Source organism: Xyrauchen texanus, chromosome 3 (assembly GCF_025860055.1).
Source record: "Xyrauchen texanus isolate HMW12.3.18 chromosome 3, RBS_HiC_50CHRs, whole genome shotgun sequence".
NCBI lineage: Eukaryota > Metazoa > Chordata > Actinopteri > Cypriniformes > Catostomidae > Xyrauchen > Xyrauchen texanus.
The window spans coordinates 21,293,682-21,318,101 of NC_068278.1; the positions used below are offsets into that span (position 1 = coordinate 21,293,682).

The 24,420-nt window shown below is 36.1% G+C and overlaps 1 protein-coding gene across 2 annotated transcripts in view; it reads left to right on the forward strand.

Moving 5' to 3' along the window:
* The window catches only part of LOC127629933 (cotranscriptional regulator FAM172A homolog), a 233,937-nt gene that overhangs the window by 123,179 nt on the left and 86,338 nt on the right, over nt 1–24,420 (forward strand). For both annotated transcript variants that reach the window (XM_052107262.1, XM_052107254.1), the window contains exon 8: nt 1,268–1,387. In XM_052107262.1, the coding sequence (XP_051963222.1) occupies nt 1,268–1,387 (120 nt within the window). The remainder of the gene's footprint in view (nt 1–1,267; nt 1,388–24,420) is intronic.

Below are 24,420 nucleotides of genomic sequence, written 5' to 3' on the forward strand. Positions count from 1 at the left end.
GTGGACGAGCAACTTCTGGAAAACGCTTGAAAACGTTAGTGTGGACGGAGAGCTTTTTGAAATGAAAACGCCATTTTCAAATGTATCCGGATTAATGTAGATGTAGCCTTAGTGTTGATAAAGATAAATGTTACTTTGTACGTTTACGTTACATTTACGTTTATGCATTTGGCAGACGCTTTTATCCAAAGCGACTTACAGTGCAATTATTACAGGGACAATCCCCCTGGAACAACCTGGAGTTAAGTGCCTTGCTCAAGGACACAATGGTGGTGGGCGTGGGATTAGAACCTGTGACCTTCTGATTAACAGCAGTGTGCTTTAGCCTCTACGCCACCACCACTCCATAGAGTGTAGAACCTTCACATTGCATTCCTTCAAATGCGACAGTAAGTTTACTTGGAATAATTATTGTATCACTCTGCGATCTCTACAGGTAAACTAATAAAATAATTTCAACTCATATCAATGTTTCATTCCTATTTATTTATTTTGTCTAGCAAGCCGTCTTGTAATAAGCTGGATAATGAGCAGTCAGACAAAAAAAACATGGCCAGAACTCAGACTCAAACCGGAGGTGCAAATCAGCTGTTCAGCGATTTCTTTCTTTTCACATAATAACAGTTTCAACGTAAATCAATAATTCATGTCCATTTACTTACTTACCTGGCCAGCAGTCTTGCAATAAGGTGGATAATGAGCAGTCAGATGGTAATTTTCACAAAATTAACACTAACAGAATTCAGCTGTTCAATGATTTCTTATCATATAATAACATAATTTCAACACAAATCAATATTTAATGGCCATTTATTTATTTATTTGTTGTTATCAGTTGTTATCGCAAAACAAAATCCCTCAACTCAGGGTCCTTATCACACTGTCTGGATTAATTTTGTGATAACCACCAGTTGACTGTCCATTATACCTTACATATTATCTATCCTACTTCCTTCTTATTACCTCTATGTGATTGGGTGTGCCAATTTTCTGAATACTGAATAGAAGCCGCTGATGTGTAAATGTGTCAGTCGTGCTAGTGTATTTATATCTCTGACATCAGTTAGTTGCAGAAGTTCAAAACAAGCTGTAGTTTAGTTTGAATAAATGGTCTTTTTTCACTGGGGAGTAAGTATTGAGTTCTGAAGTTGCATTATATTTTCTGTGTATGTCATAGTGCATTGAACTCTTATTTTGTGAGATCAAGGAAAAATGATTTCTCATGATACAACCATTTTAATGTATTAAACTCGCTCTCTCTTCGCAGGAAAACAGCACTCCAGAGGAGCACACTCTCTATGTGTGGGATCACTTCATTTCCAAATCACCTGCCAAAAACATCTACATTGTGGCGCACAGTTACGGCGGCTTGGCATTTGTGAATTTGGTAAGTGTTTCTTGGATGTTTTTACTGTGAAGATCAGTCACACTGAGTCTGCAAGAAAGCTCTGTTTAACCATGTAGAATGGTATGTACAACACCAGACCCTGAGAGGAAAGAGAGATGATAGATAGGAAGTTGTTGCCTGGAAGCACACTGAAGTCAGAAGGGCAAAGAGAAAATAGAGGTTTGATCTTGCATAGCCTCTCATTTTGTCTTAAAACAGGATTTCTTTTGACTGTGAATTGTTAAATGAATGGTTCACCCAAAAATGTATTCTAATAATTTACTCACCCTAGTATTGTTCCAAAATGTATGAAGTGTATTATTTTTTTATTTATTTATTTTTTTATCTTGACAGCCCCTGGTCACAATATGCTTTTATTCTATGGGGGGAAAAACAGTTTGATTATTCTTCAGGATTTTCCTTTTGTGTTCCATGGAAGAATGTCATAGATTTAAAAATATTATGAGGCGAAGTAAATATTGTCAAATTTTTTTGGGGGGTGAACTAACTCTAGGTCTAACTAGAACCCAGTGAAGTTCAGTTCTCAGCTATGTACCCTGTGTTACATCACCTCAGGGGTCAAGAGATAGGAAGCTTGTCACAAACTCTAGGCTTGTTGTGTGAACTGTAAGGACAACTGCTTCAAGAGCCAAATGGCTAGCCTTTGACCTAACATAAACATACACTTTCTCACTTTCTTTCATCCACATACCTACATGGAGCACTTTTTATGAACCTGTCTTTTCTTTTAAAATATCTGTGTGTGGGGTCATTGAGCGGAAGGCCACAGGTTAGCATTCCTCTGATAATTCCATGAATATATATTTTTATCTGATGCAGAAGTCTGTGTTCCATAATTTGAATACATTTAATATTTATGCACTGTTGTGGCCGTGACAGCCTATCACTGGTGAAGCCATGGTGGTCTTCCTCCAGAGACCTGTTTAGCCATCTTTCTCTGATGCTTCCCTGTTTTTTCCCCTCAATATCACTCTCAAGCACACACATACGTACACAATGCACACTTAAATACACTGACACTCATACAAACTGCTCACACCTTTCATGGGTCCATTCTATCTCTCTCTCTGGTATGGAGTGGCAGGTATATTCTGAAGACTTGGATGATGATTGCTTCGACATCAAACTTTGAAGATCTTATAAATTGCATGCATGCAATCTCAGATCTCAGTTAGTTGATGAATCATTTTAGCTGCATCAGTTTGAATGAGTATATTTGATATGGAAGTGTTTGGACTGTGTTCCTAGAGGAGAGAGTTGGGCCAATGGGGTCATAGAAGCATCGCGCGCACTCACACACACACAATTACAAAATAACACAACACTAGATTGTAAAATAAACATTTACAGTACCATCTTAAACCCTGTGCACACCAAGTCTGTTGTAACTGAATTATATGAAAATCTGACGTACTCATCTTGTATTTTTGACACATTTACTCTTTTACAGATTAATTTATTTATTTTAATTATGTTTATTATTATTATGTTCTGAAAAAATATGGATACCTCAATTATTCCATGCATCATTGCAGCATGTTTTTGGCGTGAAGGTGTTGTTTATAGAGTTGCATTGTTTCTCGTGATGGACCGATATATTGGCCAGACTGATTTATTGTCCTATATATTTGGCCATTTTAAAATTATACGTATTTGCAGATCATTTGATTTGCATTTATATTTACATAAATGCATTTGGCAGACACTTTTACCCAAAACGATTTACAGTGTGTTCAGGGTATACATTTTATTGGTTTGTGTGTTCCCTGGGAATCGAGCCCATGATATTGCCGTTGCGAGTGTCATGCTCTACCAGTTGAGCTACAGGAAACTTTGTTTGCTTGTTTATTTATTGTGAATTTCAAAATATTATTGTATAAATCTGGTTCTAATCTGGTTCATGTCTTATTTGCTGTCATTAAAGGTGAAGTGTGTTATTTCTGCTCCATTGGCACCACCAAATGTTGGTTGAGCCAATGTTGCTTTTTCAGGCTGGTTAGAATGCTCAAACAAACAATGATTTTAATACCTTCTAAAAAACAATTATTATGAGTATTGGCATCCTGCTGTCTAGATTACATCATCACCCATAACAAAAAAAAATCTATTTTTTTGTGTTTTTGATGCCTAATGTTTGGATTTGGAGTTAATTGGTCTGAAGTAATGCAATAGTTAAAAACAGTTGTGTTTTTGATGCCTAATGTTTGGATTTGGAGTAAATTGGTCTGAAGTAATGCAATAGTTAAAAACAGTTGTGTACACCAAGTACAGTAGTGTGCACAAAGGATACAAATCAGGGTAAGCGATTACAGGAAAGGATGCAATAGAGAGGAGAGCAGAGCAAAGGTGGATGTAGGATCTGAGTAGAGGGGACGTGAAGAAAGCTTTAGCTCACCATATTTACAGGACGCCTGAAAACAGGCAGTCTGTGGCATAATTACTGCTCGCTTTTACTCTTAACAAACACGTTTCTGATCACACATCAAACACAAACCGATTAATGTCTTCAAAATGCAGACTCTCTTTCTGTTCATTTAAATTTGATTTCTTTTCAAAAGCAGTATGTAGTAATTATAACTACATCAAAGTGTGCCTATAAGTAAGAGTGATGTGCCAGTGTTGGATAGCTCTATATGCCTGTTTCTTGTCATGTCTCTGAGGTGAATTCAGAGTTTGAGGGGGACAAAGTGTTCTCTCCTTGCTCCGTCTGGCACTCTCATTTTCCATCTTCTGTCTGTATCACTCATGCCTGACAATGCACCTTCTCTGTCTCTACTAAAAGGTCCGTTCACATCGAAAATGGTTTTGCATTTGTCTGTGGTGTTTTCCATAGTTTTTTTCTATTTGAACATGTGCTAGAATGCTGTCTTTGATAGCTGTGCCATGTGTTTTTTTTTTCTGTTTTTTTTTCAGCTCCTTGTGCAGGAGTGCCTCGTCTTTAGACGCCATTCCTGGTTAAAAAGAGCATACATTTTTAAAATCACATATTGAGACACCTTGTTCAGTTTTATTTGTGCTATATGTAGCACCCTTAGCGCAATAACGCGTTCGGTCTGTGTGCTCGGTCTGGACAGCCTCTATGGTGTTTTTACACAGAGTTAAGGGTAATTTGTGAGGATATTTTTCTACCTTAATAATGACCTTAAAATAATTGAATTTGTTTGTTTAACTTAATGTAATCAGGTTGATTCTGATTTTAAATATTTTTTTTATTTGTAAAAAAAATATATAATAAATACCCATTAGTTAGCTGACACATTTTTTTTTAAATATACAGTATTATATTCAACATTTGTAAATGTTGAATATAACTCAAACAACACTGCCATTCAAAGGCAAACTGTAGTAACTACAAATACTTTTCAAAATTGAGTTATGACCGGAATCGTGTCTCCTTGTTGGTCCTGTCTTGCAGATGTCACTCAACTATGCTTATTTTCATAGAAAACAGAGTGTGGAAATGTAATAATCTACGTTTAGCTGATAAAATAAAAAAAACTGTTAAGCCATTTTTCTCAGTTTCACTGTTGACGTAGGCCTAGTTTTTGCATTTTGCCTTTGTGTGTCATAATAGGCTCTTGGCAAAATAAAGAGCTAACTCTTGGCTGGATAATCTATCTCAAACTGAGCATTAATATGTAAATTATATGGATAACATTACAGACCTACTTTTCAGTCAAGAATCAGAATTCATGTATTGAGCTATATCCAACTATTAATTAGTGGGACTGCATTAAGAATGCACTGTGGAGATGGATTGAGAAATACATTTTTTACCTCTAATATTTTAAATTGTACCTGTCTATATTGTCATTATTGCCATGAAAAACTCACACATTTGTCAAAGTGGAGAACATTAACTGGTATACCTCGGTACAGTTGTGCCGCCCACTGATCAAGTTGTTCTGAATGTTCCACGTAATTAAAAGAAAGCATATATCGCTTTAAGATGTGAGCTATAATATCATAATAATATCAAAGATAATCATCAAAAAACATCAACATATACCATAAGACAACTTACATTACTTACATAAAACATGAATGAAGGGTGTTATTGCCATGGAAATTACGATAAATTCAGAGCACTTGTACGCGGTTGAGAGACAGAGCAGTGCATTTTAACATCTGCATATACACATATACACATTTGCCGTATGAAATCAGTATTAACACATTTGCCTGGATGATGGACTTTGGTTTTATTGAAAGTAAGGGGGACATGTCCCCCTCATATTCTACACCCTTGGTGTTAATGCATTAATTTTGAGAGCTCTAATATATAAATGTATTATTTCAGATTCTTCATTCACTTTTTTATGTTTCTTTATTTACAATTTCTCCTTTAAACTTTAATTTCATTAAATGTTTACTGCAATTGTAATTCCCAAATAAATGCAATTATGCCACCTCTGTGCAGCATCAAACAGTGCACCTTTGCCACTTCATATGAAACTTCTGTGCCACCTTTGCAGTGTAAATATGGCATTAGTCTTTCTCTCTCTCACTCGTTTGCCTATAGCCTAATGAGCAGTATAGCCCATGTCTCTAAAATCTCACCTGATCCATACCTGTCCCAGCAGAACCCAGGTTCTTTCAGTTTAGCATCTGGCTTTCTCTTTCTGATCTTCTTGCTGGGTGTGATAGGCACAGTGTAGGCTCCAGCGGCCTTCTTTCATCTGTGATTGTAGCTGGAGGCCTGCGAGTGGAGCCATCAGGGCAGAGCTCTGCCCCGCAAAACCTCCCTGCTGCTGAACTGGAGAAGATGTGGTGCATTATGTAACAAGTTATGTAATCATACATCTGCTTCCCAGTGCACCAGTGTGTGGGTGGTCATGGCTTTGATGAAATAAATTTATCAAATAGTTACGTATGAGATTGTGTATGCACAGATAAATGGTGTGTTCCTAATATGTTCATAATCACTATTCACCATTTGCTGTTTTATTGTACACTCACTTAGCACATTATTAGGAACACTCTGGCCCTAATAAAGTGTCAAACATGGTTTTCTGCTGTTGTAGCCCATCCGCCTCAAGGTTAGACATTGTACAGAGGGGTTATCTGAGTTACCGTAGCCTTCCTGTCAGCTCGATCAAGTCTGCCCATTCTCTGTTAACCTCTCTTATCAACAAGGCATTTCTGTTTGCAGAACTGTCACTTACTGGATGTTTTTGTTTTCTTTTTAGCACCAAGATCACTAAGATCATATTTTTCCCCATTCTGTTGGTTGATTTGAACATTATATGAAGTTTATTTTATTTATTGCACTGCTGCCACATGATTGGCTGATTATATTTTTTTATTGCATCATATTAAGCACATAGCTTTATAACCAAGCAAACTGAGGCAATAAGCAACCCGCTTTTCAGGAATGTCCCTTCACTCATTTGTGACATTATTATTGGTATATTTAAGTTGAATTATCATTCTGCCTGTTAATCTGTCTTTCATTCTAACATTTACATTATGCTTGTTTGTTTTGAGGCAGCATAGTTGCGGTCTTAAATGTACTTCTGCTGTCTTCAAAGCCTTCTTCTTAGACAATAGAGTGGTCTGATGGAGTGTGTTTGATACATTGCTGTTTCACGTGCTGCAGACTGATATGAAATATAAAAAAAACGTACAATTGCTGACAGTTCTTTCCACTCCTGTCTCTAGTATTGGCCCATTTTTATTAAGAGTATTGTCTGGGATAGTGGTTCTCAAGGAAATTTACCAGTACTAAAAATATCGATTTTTTTTATTTATTTATTTATATATACACTCACCTAAAGGATTATTAGGAACACCATACTAATACTGTGTTTGACCCCCTTTCGCCTTCAGAACTGCCTTAATTCTATGTGGCATTGATTCAACAAGGTGCTGAAAGCATTCTTTAGAAATGTTGGCCCATATTGATAGGATAGCATCTTGCAGTTGATGGAGATTTGTGGGATGCACATCCAGGGCACGAAGCTCCCGTTCCACCACATCCCAAAGATGCTCTATTGGGTTGAGATCTGGTGACTGTGGGGGCCATTTTAGTACAGTGAACTCATTGTCATGTTCAAGAAACCAATTTGAAATGATTTGCGCTTCGTGACATGGTGCATTATCCTGCTGGAAGTAGCCATCAGAGGATGGGTACATGGTGGCCATAAAGGGATGGACATGGTCAGAAACAATGCTGAGGTAGGCCGTGGCATTTAAACGATGTCCAATTGGCACTAAGGGGCCTAAAGTGTGCCAAGAAAACATCCCCCACACCATTACACCACCACCAACAGCCTGCAAAGTGGTAACAAGGCATGATGGATCCATGTTCTCATTCTGTTTACGCCAAATTCTGACTCTACCATCTGAATGTCTCAACAGAAATCGAGACTCATCAGACCAGGCAACATTTTTCCAGTCTTCAACTGTCGAATTTTGGTGAGTTCTTGCAAATTGTAGCCTCTTTTTCCTATTTGTAGTGGAGATGAGTGGTACCCGGTGTGGTCTTCTGCTGTTGTAGCCCATCCGCCTCAAGGTTGTGCGTGATGTAGCTTCACAAATGCTTTGCTGCATACCTCGGTTGTAACGAGTGGTTATTTCAGTCAAAGTTGCTCTTCTATCAGCTTGAATCAGTTGGCCCATTCTCCTCTGACCTCTAGCATCAACAAGGCATTTTCGCCCACAGCGATGGTCACACCATTCTTTGTAAACCCTAGAAATGGTTGTGTGTGAAAATCCCAGTAACTGAGCAGATTGTGAAATACTCAGACCGGCCCGTCTGGCACCAACAACCATGCCACGCTCAAAATTGCTTAAATCACCTTTCTTTCCCATTCTGACATTCAGTTTGGAGTTCAGGAGATTGTCTTGACCAGGACCACACCCCTAAATACATTGAAGCAACTGCCATGTGATTGGTTGATTAGATAATTGCATTAATGAGAAATTGAACAGGTGTTCCTAATAATCCTTTAGGTGAGTGTATATATATATATATATATATATATATATATATATATATATATATATACACACACGTATATATAAATACACATATATATTAAACAAAATATGTCATTATGTCTGGCTAGAAGAATTACAGTGAATATTGCTGTGGTCCTTTGGATTTGATCAAAGGTGTTACTTGGCATGGAGAGTTTAAGAACCACTGGTCCGGGAAATGTATGTGACGGTTCAGATCCACAAGTGACGGGGATACTATTGTGTAATGCATGGGATCTGTGCTTATTTTGGGGACAGATGTGTATCCAGATGTAGGCAAAATTGTAAAAAACCTCTATTCGGGGATATTTTGGGATGCCTTGATTTTGCAAAACCATCCATACATAAATTAATAAATTGTAAAAAAAAAAAAAAGAATACAAATAATTATAAATCTAATAATGCAAAATGTTTTCTGTTAGGTTGAGGGTTTAGGTTAGGTTAGTTTATAGTAATTATAGTTATCTTTAAATATATATATATATATATATATATATATATATATATATATATATATATATATATACATAATTATATGGTATGTTACCATACCATTTAGATGAGCAAATATATGTGTGTGTGTGCGTAAGTGCGTGCGTGCGTGTGTTTTTGTATGAACTGAATCAAACAGTTGCCCTCCCATGTGTTTTAATCTGCATATTCACACGCTGAAGCTCAGACTTGTTTATCTCTGTTTGTGCTCTGGACATCAGATCTGAACTGGGCTCAAATCCTGATTGGACTTAAATTGATTCACTTCTCACTAAAAGAACAGCCGCATTATTAGACCAAGACTTTCTTTGGACCTTAGCATTGTGGGAAAATTATTCTGTTGGGCACCGTGATTAAGAACAAAGTCTTTCCAAACCCCTTCATTTTCTAGCTTCTACCTGCACATTGTGTGTGTAACTCATTTATGTTGCCTGAAAAGAGGTCCTGACAATCAACATTGTAAAAAAAAAAAATCCCCGCTGTGGGATGTCTTCTGTCATTTTTCCTCCTTCCTGTCATTGCTTTCTTTTATCTGCCTGTTTGTGCTGTTTTTTTGTCATTTAATTATTAATTTATTTGATTTATGATGGGCCATATCAAACCCAATTTTTCCCTTCTGGACTTCCATTGGGAAGGATTCACCGGAGAGAGCTTTGACTGCATCTTGTCAGTGGCTTATTTATGTATTTCCGGCTCATTTTGTCATTCATTTTTGTTTGTTTAAAAAAAAAAAAAAAAACTAATTGATGAGCAATCTAGCGCAGACAGATTGTTATTGGAGAATGGAAGCCGTTTTCATGTGGCTTTTAATTGATATCAATTTGCCGGTGTGTTACTGGAACATGGTCACAAAAGGGGTGCGGGGATGAAGGGGGGGTTCAGTATGTGTGGAGAATAATTCCCTTTCCATTCTACTGTGTCTGCATACACCAGATATGTACCATGTGTTCTTTAAAGTACCTTAAAATACCATGCAAATTCCATACTACATATATGATTATGCCATCACAATATTTGTTTTGAGAGTTTTTGATGATACTGGGATGGTGTATGTTTAAATTTTCTTTTGGGTGTATACTTTGTGGCTGCTGGTTTTGTAATTTGATTTTTACTGTGATTTAATTGTGTTATACTGTTAACAATGTGTTTTCCTGCTCATGTGTATAGTATTCTCTTCCTGTTATTTTAAAAATATATATACAAAATTATTGACAGCAAACAATAAACTGGCAAAGAAAGAGGGGAAACTCAAGGAATAAGTAGGGAGTGCAATCAGAGTGAAGCAGGTGGAACGGGCGTGTAAATCATTGCTGTGATAAGCACCTCCCCGACAATGAAAAGCATTCCCATGGAAACGCTGATCACGCATCTTGGCTCCACCTGTGAGAGAGAGAAAAACAAACAACAGTATGAGCTGGCACAAATTCTGGAACCGTGTCACTTAATTCCATTGTGTTGTGGCTTATTTGTTATTTATGTGTGTTGTGGCTTATTTAGGGCATAAACATGGATAGAGGAATAAATTCATATGTCGTGTGCCTATCTTCGCACCAATGATAAGACACACTCCAGGAATGCGTGTGTGTTTGTGTGTGTCCAGAATACATTTAAAAGCGAGAAGAGACTTTGATTTGATGTGCAACTCTGAGATTGCTGCGTGTGTGCGAGTGTTTATGTGTCTGTGCTGACATAGTGTTTGTTATGCCTGCTTATTGTCTGTTGTCTTCTGTGTGGTTCACCTGGACGAAACCATTTGCATGTGAATGCATATCGCTATAGAAGCGCCTAATAGAATATGCAATTATGTATTACAATAAGCCATTGAACATCCATGATGAGCTCTGTCATGTTTGACAGACATATTTCAAGCATCTGTTTGACAATTAATTTCATCCCATGCTAATGTTAAATAGCCTTTATGTTGTTGTTTTATGATTCTGTTGTAGTTGGTATGTCCTGGTAGAATTTGGAATATTTCAACCTAATTTTAAAGGTCAAAAATGATATGTGTGGTAATTTTACAAGTGCACATAAGGTTGTGATCTGTAACCATCTTTGTGTCATTTGCATTAAGTGGTAGTGATGGGCACATGTGTGAGTACTCAGAAGTGACAGCTGAAGATGAGTTATCACGATAACACAATAATTACTTACAAAGTATTTAACACAAATTGAAATAAGGCAATAACTATACGCACATTTGTCAAAAATCGGATATGATTTTTTGTTTTGTGATTACATTATTTTCTGTGGTACCTTGTGGTTCAGTTCATCAGACAGCAATTTACGTGAACACTGTATGCTGTGACATTCAGTCTGAGGCAGTGACAGTACTCAAAAATCTTAAGAGGATTAGAGTGCATACACATAGGACAAGTTTTCCATTCAAAAACAGCTGAATAGAGATCATCTGAGATTGTGTTGTTGTTGTTGTTTTTAATTAAAAATATTTTACATTAAACTTAATGTTCAAACCGGTTTATCACTCTTCCCCACCTGCGTCTCTTCTGCTAGTTAAAGAATTCACTGTGAAATCTTAAGGGGTTCATCATTACATATTTAGTGGGCAGGCATCTGATATAGCTTAAAGGTTTTTAATGCAGCACTCCATTGATCTGATGCACATGTTGGCTCCGGGGGTTACCGGACGTGCCTCTATTTACATAAGGGCCCTGGGCAAGGTTTCACGCATTGATTGGCCTGTCCTAGGGAACCTCACCTCGCATGCCTCTCCTTCCCACATTGATCACTTTGATATTTATTTTTTTTTTTTCTGAGATGGTGCTATGCAGAGTTCACCTCAAACATATCCTTTCCGACCTGCAGAAGGAAGGAGGGTGGGAGAGAGGAGAGTAGAGGAAGAAACTTTGCCACTGATTTGAATAGTCTTCAGTGGGCTAGACTGAGGGGAACCAGAGTGAAGTAGAGGTCATTTGATGTGGAGCGGCTGTGGCTCAGGTGGTAGATCGGGTTGTCTACTAATCGCAGGGTCGGCGGTTCGATTCCTGGCCCACACGACTCCACATGCCGAAGTGTCCTTGGGCAAGACACTGAACCCCAAGTTGCTCCCAATTGCATGGCAGCTCTGCCGTCATTGGTGTGTGAATGTGTGTGTGTGAATTGGTGAATGAGACACAGTGTAAAGCGCTTTGAATACTGCAATGGTTAAAAAGGCGCTATATAAGTGCAGATCATTTACCATTTATTTACCATGTGTATTTTCAGTTCAATGTGGGTTTTATACAGTGTGTGGAGCACCATAGTGTGTGTGTAAAAATCATGTACAGGAACACATATTAAGGAGGTTTGTGTGATATGTGTGCAACGGCACAACGGATATGCAACAACACACTTTTAATTGTTTTTTTATTTTTTTATTTAGCTGATTTGCCAGATTGTGGATTGGATGTTATGAGAGTTAAAGACTAGGAACCGCACAATAATATGTTGACAATAATTAGTTAATTTACATTATTGCTCTATTGCTTTAAAATTAGTCTGATTGGAACTTAGGAGTCATCATTCTGGATCATGGACTGAATTGTATCTGAGAACGCAAGAGAAGAGCAAGGCATTGGGAAGCACGAGCCAAAAAATAAAACAATAAAAATAATAAAGCTCAGCCCACATCTCCTGTAGCAGTCTCATCATTATTTTAATTATTTTTATTTTAGTTTTTTTATATATAACACTTTAGATTGTTGACTGTGCTTCTTTTAATACCTCGCAAAGGTATTTAACCGTCACACAGGTGCATTATTTGCATTACCATGAGCGCTCTCAAAGCACACACACACACACACACACACACACACACACAAAGAACACGTTGGGGTGAGTTTTTGAAATGTAGGATGACAGGGGAAGAATTATTTAAATTAATGTGGAAAGCGATACCTGATTGGGTGATTTGGTAATATCAGGAAAGCACTACCTGATTGGTTGGAGAAACTATAACCCAACCCTACCCCTAAACCTAACCAAAACAAATCAGGTAGAGCTTTCCTCATTAATCCTACATTTTGGAAATCTGAGCACTTGTGAGGCGGAATGAGGAAATAAATAAAGTGATCTTCAAGATTCTCATTATGTGTTCTCTTTACTCTCTTTTCATTTTAACATGTGAATGAGATCTACTAGTGCTTGTCTTGCAATTGACGTAATGAGCACGAGCACCCCGATCTATTTACTGATTGGATGTTCATATGACAATGTGTACTTAAAGATACATATTTACAATGGTTGAGCAATAATAAATGATAATGAATTTTAATAAAATGTTTTTTTAAAAATGTAGAGAATTTTTTTTTTAATTAGTATTGTGTTTTTACATTACTATCAAAAATAGGCTTGTGAATGACTAACCTTTTTTCATGTGAAATGTTTAACAGTGCTTTGTTGTTTCATGGTTGCTGTTGCAACCAATATAATTAGCCATGTTTAGGTATATGACAGTATCAAATTTTCATGTCACGACAATTCTTCAAGCTTTTATCATGGTATATTAAATTACATTACAAAAATGGGTTGAATGATAAACAGTCTTTATTGTTGTTTTCTTAATAACAAGTTTTAATTACTTTTTCAATACCAAACTGCCCTTTTAAATTAATAGTTAACAAAGGGTTTTGAAAAGAATCCTGGACGTTTAAAAAACTGCCATCAACACCATAGATACATAGCCAGATAAAGTCGAACATTAAGTTGATGTCTTAATATTTATATAGTCATTATGCCACAGGGCCACTGATCATTACAGATCAGTACAGAACTACAACTTGTCTTGTTGGGGCTAATGTTAAAATGAGTCTAGACTCGTTTTAACGAGCCAGCTACTAGGCTACAACAATAGTGTTGTAGCGTATTTAGGGGTTTGATAAATGCTCACTGAACGGGTTAAAGTGACCTGTACATTACCGTTATTTGTAAGGGAAACAGTATGTGTGAGCTAGGAATTAAATTAAAAGGTCCTATTTCTACATTACTATGTAAGGAAATTTATAATGGAATCAGATGTCATAATTTAGATATATGACAAATAACTAGATTATTTGTCTGAATAAATTCTCCACCATTAAAATCGTAATACCAGTCTTGTTGTATCAGCTCACAATTTCTACTGTAGGAAATTAGCTTTAATAAGAGAATTATGATTAATTCTCTTATTGGAGTAATATTATTCTCATGACTTATTGACAATAATTTTACATGTATAGGTATAGCTTTGAAGTGAAATCTTTTAGAAAAAATGGACAAGATTATTTATCAAAATATTCCACAGTCAACATGTCATTAAAAGGGAAACATGAATAATGAATCATAACTCGTTATAATTATGAACATTTGGATCGTTTAATAGAATCAACTTGATGTAGCTGAATTAACATTACAATCAATTTATCTGTTCATCCAGCGAACACTCAGTATTGATCGTCTATCAATTCTCAGAAAGGATATTTTTCATGGCCACACAAAAATAACTCTTTCTTAGCATGGAGCTTAGATCGAATTGTTACATTTACATTGATTTACAAGCAGACCAGAATCAACTCACAAGAATGTACACAAAAGTTTATTTAACTAAAATTCAAACACATAACTAATCAAAACAAAAACATACACACGAATCACTCATACGTGGGAAAGAGAAAAGTGAAAATAAAATGAAACCGGAGCAGAAAGGGGGAAATGTTGTTATGAAAGCTATTTGAGTTATTATTGTGCAAGTCATTTTGACCATCTGAGAGAGAACCATCAAGCTCTTAATTTAAAAAGCACCTTTTGTTACAAAGGGGTTTACCTCTGATACTAAACATAGGTTCAGTTAGCTACTGGTATGATACTTGCAATTGCCTGGGCTGTTGAGAGAGCCCGGAGGCAGTCGCAGGAGAACGCCTTGATGGTTCCTCGAGTTGATGGTGTTCAATTTGCAATCAATTTCTTCCATGCTGAATGAAGAAATTAGGATGAACTCTGGTGTTCATTGACTCTATGGTCCAGGTAGTTGCACATGGCTTGAGGTGTTGAGGCCTGCCAGCCTGTAACCTCATGTTCAGCACGACCGGCAGCAGAGGGTCAGGGGTGAGATCCAGGGGAAAGAGCGATAGTAAGAGGTGGGACGTGTCTTTTAACTTCTGCTGGAGGTCCCTCCTCTCGAGTCTGGCTTGACCAATGAGAAACATGCAATTTCCAAGCGGGAAATGTTCCTTTGTTTGGAAGCTGACTCATTTGCATGTTTGGGGTTAGATTAAGCCCCTTTATGCTCTGATTAATATAGCAAGCATACAATGCATGATGTCAGAATTATATATACCATTGTGCAGGTTGTCACACAAGGATTCATTTGGTAGGAAACATGATACTAAATAATTTTACATTAGCTGCTAGTCCTGTCATACGGCATGCATAAAAACAGTATACAGTAAATAAATAAAAAATACACTTTACAAGACAGTAATGATCCTATACACAATGTCTTGGGGATATACATGTTCATTTACAGTTTGTTTATACATGAATCAAGGAAGGTCTGTGTTCTGGGCTTTATGTCTATTTTCTATGTGGGAAAGGAGTGAATCGATCTTTCTGCATTCCTTGCTCTAGCATGCAGCCAACCTATCCCTGCTTGGAATGTCACTAGGGGTCCACTATTTGCTGGTCCAGTGTCAGCAAAGACAGCGTTTAGGCTTGATAATGATCAGTGGGGGAGCAGACATAACGTAGCCTGCGTTGGCCTACTTGGACCTTTGCTTGTTGCAGTCTTGAGACATCTGTTGGCTTATTCATTAAATAATGAATAATTGTGTGTCTGATTGGTCCAAATGCTACAGTATGCATGTTTTCTTTTTTTTCTGGAAAGCAAGTCAGTTGCTAATATATAGCTAGGCTCTAGCTAAAAATGCAATAACCCTTCCAACCCCTGTCGTCCTTGCAGCTGGGTCATGTGTACAATGGAACCCTCAATCTTGCAAAGTCTTATTCTACATAAATACATAATGTTTATTGTTTATTTTGAGTCGTATAGAAACCCTACACATTCCCCTAGCCTTAAACCTACTCTTAATCCTAACTTTAACCTTAATGTTAGAAGCAGCAAATGCGACTTGGGCCAATCATCGTGTACCTTCTAAACACGAATGAGGAGCTTTTTGATTAGAGAAGTTTACAAAATGGTGTAGAACCGCATTCTTTTCAAACTAGTGCATCATGTGTAGTGTACTAAATGTAATGTAATGTTGATGGAGACGGGATTTCATTCAGATTTGGTACAAAAGTTGTAATTATGACCTTTTTCAGGCTCAATACAAAACCCAAATTGCTGCAAGTTGAGCTTTCTTGAGAATAAAATCCCCTAATCAAGGCCAAAAAATCTGTAAAATTACTCCACCAAAATAAAGCCACAATGCTGTACAAATGCCACTGAACTCTACACCTTTAGAGGAAGTTGAAATCTGTTCAGATGTTTTACCTCCTTTATGTGTGTTTTTTGTGCTTACCTTCCTATTTCTCATTTTTCCTCTCTCATTCTGATGTTCCCTCCTTATGTGTTTTAAAACTGATTGAATGTCAGTGTATTTTATAGCGTCATCTTCTCATTGCACTCAAGCAGTCAAACAGTTCAGGTCAGATTTCATAATAAAGCATTCTGGGTATTTAAAATATGTAAACACTCAGAATCTCCAGAGCAGTGTTGAATAATCTACATTGAAACTATAGTGTGGCAAGCTACTCACAATTTGAAGTGGTTACAAAGTAAGCTTCTTTCCACTACAAAGTAGCAATGTGAATGTAGTGTATACACACAAAATACAGTTACTAAAACTCAAAATCCCTCAAATTTGTGTAATTGGCTGGAAAACTAAATGTGAAAATGCATTTATCTATATATTAAGTATAATATTGAAAATGAGAAGAAAGTGCATGTTTTTTTTTTTCTTTCTAAACTTGATCTTTCAGAACTAATTGATTCACTCAAATGAATCATGCTTCCCAACACTACATGTAAGAGAGAGATAGAAGATGTTCTTGGCGTGCGTGTTTGGTTAGTCACTAGCACTATCGTGGACTTCTCATCTGTTGCCTCTGCTTTGCTCATGTAGGGAGGCACGATGAGTTGCATTTGAATCTTTTACGAGACCATTTTCTTTTACTTTATATTTTAGTTATGTACCTTGGGTAAAACATATTTAATTTTTAAGACCAGGAAGCAGACACTGAAGAGATTAACTGTTTTATGTGGCATTTAAATGTTTTATGTGCTGTGAATTATGATGGATTGCATGAAATACTGGAGAGAGAGATGGTAAAGGGAGCATCAACACCTCGTGGTGTTCTTTTGATATCATCTTAAGGCATAGAAGTGTGGCGGTGGTATGTGGTTGCATTCCACTGCAGATGCCTTTGGGTTCTTAGTGGCAATAAAAGTGTGATGGGCTATGCAGATCAGATGGACCTACTCAGCAATGTATGTGAGAAGTAGGCCCTCATTGGAGTATGATGGTTATTAATTTGAGGTATGTGATTGAATCAGCATTGAGGGAAGTGAAGTGTTTGCAGATCAGAATGTGAGCGAGCGTATTACTGTTCTATTAGCACTGATCTCATTGAGGGATTCTTCAGGTATCCTGTTCTTACTCGTTCTCTCTCTCACTCACCTCAAATAAATATTCTACCCCAAAATGAACATTTTGTCATTGCTTTTGAGCCTCATTGTTGTTCCAAACCCTTATGACTTTCTTTCCTCCTTAGAACACAAAAGGTGAGACTTTGAATAATACCCGGCCACTCTTTTACATACAATGAAAGTGAATGAGAACTAGAGCTGAGTACATAATGACAGAATTTATAGTTTTTTAAAGAAAAAATTTTTTACTACTGCCTATTTCTTATCATGGTAATATCCATATTCTTCCAAATATAATTTATACACCTGCAGGTAACTCATCCCTCATTGGATAACCTTTTACGTTAATTTTGCCCCCCTTTTTGCATTCATTTTTCTCCCTCCTTCTCTTCAGGCTTTTTCAATATGATGCCACATCCCCTGGAACTCAATTCAGTTCATCTCTCTCTCTCTCTCTCTCTCTCTCTCTCTCTCTCTCTCTCTCTCTCTGTCTCTCTTGATTTGGAATAATTGCACATTGAAGAAAACACTAGGGGGCACTGCTTATCCTTTGTAACTGCTTTTGCAAAGACCTAAGTCAGTGAGAGCAGTGTAGGTGTTTGTGGAGAATAAGGTTTCTCCACTCACTTTTCCAATCTGCATTTACAGTTAAGAAGGACAGTTTACCACATTACCTTTTTTTTATTCTCTTTCTAACTCAATTCAAATTCACTCTTTATCTTTATTATACATTTTATTTCCTTTATTTTGTGACATTTTATTCCAAAATAAATAAACTAATTTGACTTCAAGGATTCACCACAAGTTCATGCTCTTGTAATGCTTTGTTATGCCGTTATTCAGCAGAGTAGCAATTTGTTTTTATATTATATCTATAATTGTCACATCTTGATTTGCAAGCTCCGTGAATATCGCTCTACACATTCAGAGGTGTAAAACCCGACAAAGAACAAAAAACCGTCAAAAATTTGTTTTTATTATCATAAACTGAAAACCACAGAAGGAAAAATTAACAACTGACAACATAATCACTGCATTCGTCCTTACCTTTATATGCATATTAATGTCTTCTGTGGATCCATATATATATATATATATATATATATATATATATATATATATATATATATATTGTTCTTTTATGCATTTATTTATTTTTATAAAAAATATAATGTCCTCAGCTTATGTGGTAATTACCACAATCTGACAAATCGCTGACAGCGGTTAAATAGTTAAAAAGATAATTCTGCTGTAAGTTGTGTATAAGGTGGAAAGGTCACTCTTGGTCTATTTAGTATGTTGATTCCCTTTCCTAGCAAAATCCAGACTTTGTCTTTTCGTGCTTGGGTGGCATGTGCTTTCTCTGTAATAACATACCTAGTAATGGGCCATAATAATAGATATTGTGCTAATCAGATAGTATACTAAGTATACTAATAAGAATGGCGCTGTCAACCATCAATAAACGCATTGTACGACAATGCTACTTTTTTGTTCATTTGAATGCTAATTATTCCAGTTCTTTTTGAGCTGAACTGGTATGTATACTTATGGGATTTATATCAATTAAAATATAATTGCTGTGTACTTCTAAAACAGCTATGGCACTTGGCTATTAGTTTTGATGTGGAGAGTATTTAAAAAAACTTTGTTTGCTTTAGCGTTTTTATTTCTCAGCTTTTTTATCATCAGAGGAATAATTAAAATAATAGCAGAGAAGTTAAATAATAAAAATAAAATAATTAAAAATGATTTCATAGAAACTGAGAGTCTGAACATTTTGCAGGCCAAAATATAACTTGCAGGTTGAACTGTCACTCAAAAAAGTGTTTGAGGAGTTCAACACTTTTCTTTTTGTTAGTCTGTGTATGCGTCTATAAAAGTGTGTGTGAGGAGGTTCTGAAGATGTAATTCTCTCTCTCTCACACACTCTCTCACTCACACTCTCTTCTCCTCAACTCCTGGTTTAAATGTAGCTGGTGGCTATGGGAAGTTAATTTCAGATTGTTATATATTTTCATTAATTTTGACTGTCTGGTGCTGGTCTGCCTTTCAGTAACGGGGTATCACAGGCTCATTTTTGTTGGGTTCAGGAGTTCTTTCCCTGCGGCAGGCGAGACGGAGCTTTAGAAACAGATAACTGATAGGCGAGCTGTTTCGTCACATTCATTAGGCCATTGGTCCCCCTTTTTTCTCGTCTAACTAAGAGTTGTGACTGAAAAGATGGTATGAGTGCCTCAGAAAGTTTAAACAAAACGTCTCTGCTGAGAGCCCATCTTAAAAAAAAAACTAAAAAACTACAGCTAGTCTCTGTGCAGAAAAGGGGAGGTTTGGCCTGACATTGACGTTTGAAAGCACACAACCACGTGCACACACACACACACACACACACACACACACACACACACACACACACACACACACACACACATTAGCAGTACCTCTTTTCGTAGACACCCACATACTTAGAATATATACAGACACAATACACAGTACATAGTAGAAACATACATACACCAGACCTCCCTGTACACTGGAACATATTTTGCTTCATCTTGACTGATTAAAGTGCATATTTTTTTCTCTGATAAAATATCATTACACTGCTTGCTTTTACGTTTTTAGGGGCCAAGCACCGAAGGTGCATAGGCACCTATTGTTTATGTTAATTTTGCTATTTATTATTATTATTATTATTATTATTATTCTGTATATGTTTCCAATGGCAGCCCATAGAACCATTCACAGGAAAGTTATGAAATTTTGCAAACAGGTAGAGGACAGGCAGAAGTGATAACAAAGCAACAATTCAACCTTTCAATCATGTTTATGCTAATAGCTTTTGAACTGTAAATCCTAGAGACAAAAAGATTCCCTGATTCCTGAGCTCATACCGAATTGAAAGCATACCAGTGTTTCAATTTCCGCCCAACTATATTTTCTGGCATTTTGAAATGTCCGAAAAACATAATTTTTAGAACTTGTCCTAGGCCTTACGTCCTATTTGCACAGAAATATGCATGTAATCTGGAGACACTCAGGACAAAAATGGCACTTCAACAAATTCAACGAAGAACTTGACAAATTGGATTTGAGTTTTTTTCTCCAGAATGCTTTGACAGATTGTGACAAAACTCAGTATGTCTCATAGCCATCATACCCTGAGGTGACCTGCAGCATTTCAGCAAAGTGCCCCTACGGTTCAGGAGATATTAAAAATATATATTTTTGCTATATATTCTTATAGCTTCTTAACAGTTTGTCCTAAAATCACGAAACTGGATTCTGTAGATTCTGTGGGGCATACCGTGTCGAATGATACCAATTTTGTCTATGTCGGCCATTTGGAATTATGTTGTAAAATGCTGTATTTCATAAACGCATTGGCGTATTATTAAGAAACGCAGTTTGTGTCATTGGTACAATACCCTGAACGTGCTCAACAGGTTTCAGGACAGCGCCACCTTGTGGTCAATTGTAATGACATTGTTATTGATAGATTCCTTTGGTCAAGCTGTTCAACATTACCACATTTGTCATTAGTTGGCCACATTTTCTGTCGGCCATTGTTAATTTAATTGAAAACCTACTTTTATGAAACTCACAGCCTATCGCCTCTCACAGCGATAATCACATTTTCACAAAATGTTGCTAAGGTCATCTTCAGAGCATGCTAATCAAAAGTTGTTGTGATCTTACAGAGAAAAGTGAATGTAACAACACCCAAAAAAATAAATAAATAAATAAATAAAAACATTTACCATAAAATAATAACAAAATTATTTTTACTCATTGTACTAAATGTACTGAAATTAAAAAAATACTCTATTGATTCGCCTCTTTAAATAATTCACTCTTACTCACAAACATGCATGTTGATAGATCGTTCAACTGAAGGAATGAATCATTCAGGGCTGTGTTAACCAAATGTATTGTTAGCCCAAGTTGCTCGTAAAGACCATTTATGCCTATGGTACCTACGATCAACTTACAATAACGATGCTTTTGGGAAACACAGCCTAGAACATTAATAAATGTACATATGACTAACTGTACAGCAGTTCTTTACTCTCAGTCGGCTCTTAATTCAAAACAACAAATGTTCGGTATACTGTCCCCTTAACTTGCACTGCCCTTTTTTAGCATTTACCAGACAATTACATTTTCAACTTTAAATGGTTGTTACTCTTGAATGCTTGAGACTAGTGACCTAATTTTATTATCTTCTTAAGGAAGACACTTGGGAGATTATTGTGCAAGTTAAATCAGTTAATTTAAAGCGGACATATTATACAAAATTCACTTTTACATGGTGTTTGTACAAAAATGTGAGTCGGCAGTGTGTACACAACCACCCTACAATGTTAAAGGTCCACCCACTCCTCTTTCTTATATTTCCATTCATCAACAGTGTGTCAAAATGAATGTTTTTCGTTTCTGCTGTAAAGTGACACTCAAATTTTGGGCCAGTTGCTATGTGAAATCCCAGACCGAGTTCTCTTCCTAGTCCAGCCCTGCCTGAACTCCGGTATTTACGCTGTCAGTCATAAAGGTTCTAATATGTTGTTGCTGTATTAACCGAAGCATGAGCTGTAAAGGCACAGCCCTCTTCCGGAAAGGGGCGGGGAGCAGCAGCTCATTTGCATTTAAAGAGACACACAAGAAATTGGCGTGTTTTTGATTCCACCCAAAAAGAGGCATTTATAACATGGTATAATAAATGATCCGTGGGGTATTTTGAGCTGAAACGACACATTTTGGGGACACCTGAGACTTATACTACATCTAGTAAAAAGGGGCAGAATAGGTCTCCTTTAAAAAAATATTATATAAGTTTAAGTTTATTTAAATGAAAATGCAATGCACTAAAATTGTATTTCATTTATTACAAAATATATGTAATATATGTGATGGCCAAAAAATTATAGAAACTTTAAGCCATATTTTAAAGTTGTGTCCCAAATTTCAATTAAATAAGTTATAAATACCAAATTTCTTAGAATTATTGTAGATGCTGTACCAAATGTGGCAACAAGATGACATTAAAGTTCCATTGTTCCAAGAGTGACTCAGATTTAAATCCCTGTCATTCTGAAATGTCTGGGTCTACAGACCTAATGTTTGACTATTTTTAAAGAAAACACTTTGGAGATTATTGTGCAATCAGTTAGTTAAGTTAATTAAAAAAAGTTATAGGAGTTTAAGTTACTTGAAATGAAAATGCAATGAACTAAACTTACATTTTATTTATTAAAAAAAGGGTATGTGGCACCCAAAAAAATTACAGAGAATTAATAAAATTTATTATAAAATACCATATTTATCAAACAATTACTAGGCACAGTACCAAAAGTGGCCACAGCATGAAATCAGAACTCCATTAGGGCAAGAGTGAATAAAAGTACATTCAGAAAAAAAAAAAAAAAAACTCAAACCACACATTTTATTGCAAAATAATATCTAAAATTAATTACAGATTATAATTATTAGAATTACATTTATAATGCATGGTTACAGTGTAAGTATTGTTAGCAGTGGAAGCCAGTAATTATTCACATTTCTAACAAACATATAATATTTTTCTGCCATGAATTATATAATAGTTTTTTTACACCACTAAATAAAATTATAAATGATCCAAAGACCCCATTCATTTCCTGCCATCATTGATTGGATCAAATACCGCCCTCATATTGCATGTTTTAAAATCCACTCTTTCAGTATTTTAATGCATTACTGTAATGATGTCATTCTGATCACAAAACAGTGAGCATATTTTGAAGTTAGAGACTTGTAGCTTTCAAAATTGGTCAAGATTAAAGTTGGATATGAAGGTAATATAGTCCAATAAACATAAAAAAACCTCGCAAAAAAAATGTCCCATATACGGGACAGTGCCAGTTAACGGGCGAAACTAGCTCTTCAGTATACTTACTGTCTAATGAAAACTAAAATAGAAAAACTTGTCAATAAGGAATACATGTCAATGTTAATGTATTGTATTTAAATGTTTTATCAATTTGACTGTGAAATGAACAAAGAGACCTAAAAAAAAAGACTTCTGTCTGAGAGTTATTTTTATTATTTTGATCATAAAATTGAAATACAGTAAGATGTATCATGCTGATTCCAAGACTTATTTTGTAATCAAATCATGATGTTTCTAAAAATGCTAATAACTTTTGATTATTTTATTCTATTGTCATTTATAGACTCCTTGGCTGATACCAAGAACATTGTGTATTATATTACAAGTGATTCTATTCGTTGCTTTTCAAGCAGTTTGCCTAAAATCACTCATATTTGCCATTCCTTTGCTTGCCCCTGATAATTGCTGCTTGCTGCTTTTTTTTTTTTTTTTTTTTTTTTTTTTTTATCTGAAGATTAACACTGTTAGTGTTCTGTCTGGTCATTGTTTAAAAAAGACATAACAGGTACAGTAAATACCTCAGCAGAATCAGTAGGTAGTTTAGCTTTGTGTTTCATGGTTTAGCGCAGTGGTTCTCCACTGTTGGGTCTGTTCTTATGGGGTTGTGGACAGAAAGGAAAAAAAATAAATATGGTTTTATGCCACAATAAAACTAAATATATTATTGCACATAGGTAGTTTAGCATAATTAATAGGTATATTAACTTTTAAAATGGAGGAATAAAACACATGACATTTTTTTGTTGTGGTTGTTGTTGGTCATGCATCCATTTAAACTAGTGTTTTGGTGCTACTTCATCTGCCACATGGAAGAAGCTAGTCGAATTAGGCAGATACCAACATGGACAAAAATATGACCCCCGATAACATTAAATACAGGTTCACTTGTAGTGAGGATAAACATGGTTTGTTCCAGCTACAATTTCGTTTGTGTTTAATCATTGGCTACCAAGAGCTTGAAACCATTAAATCCAGGAGACATTTAGA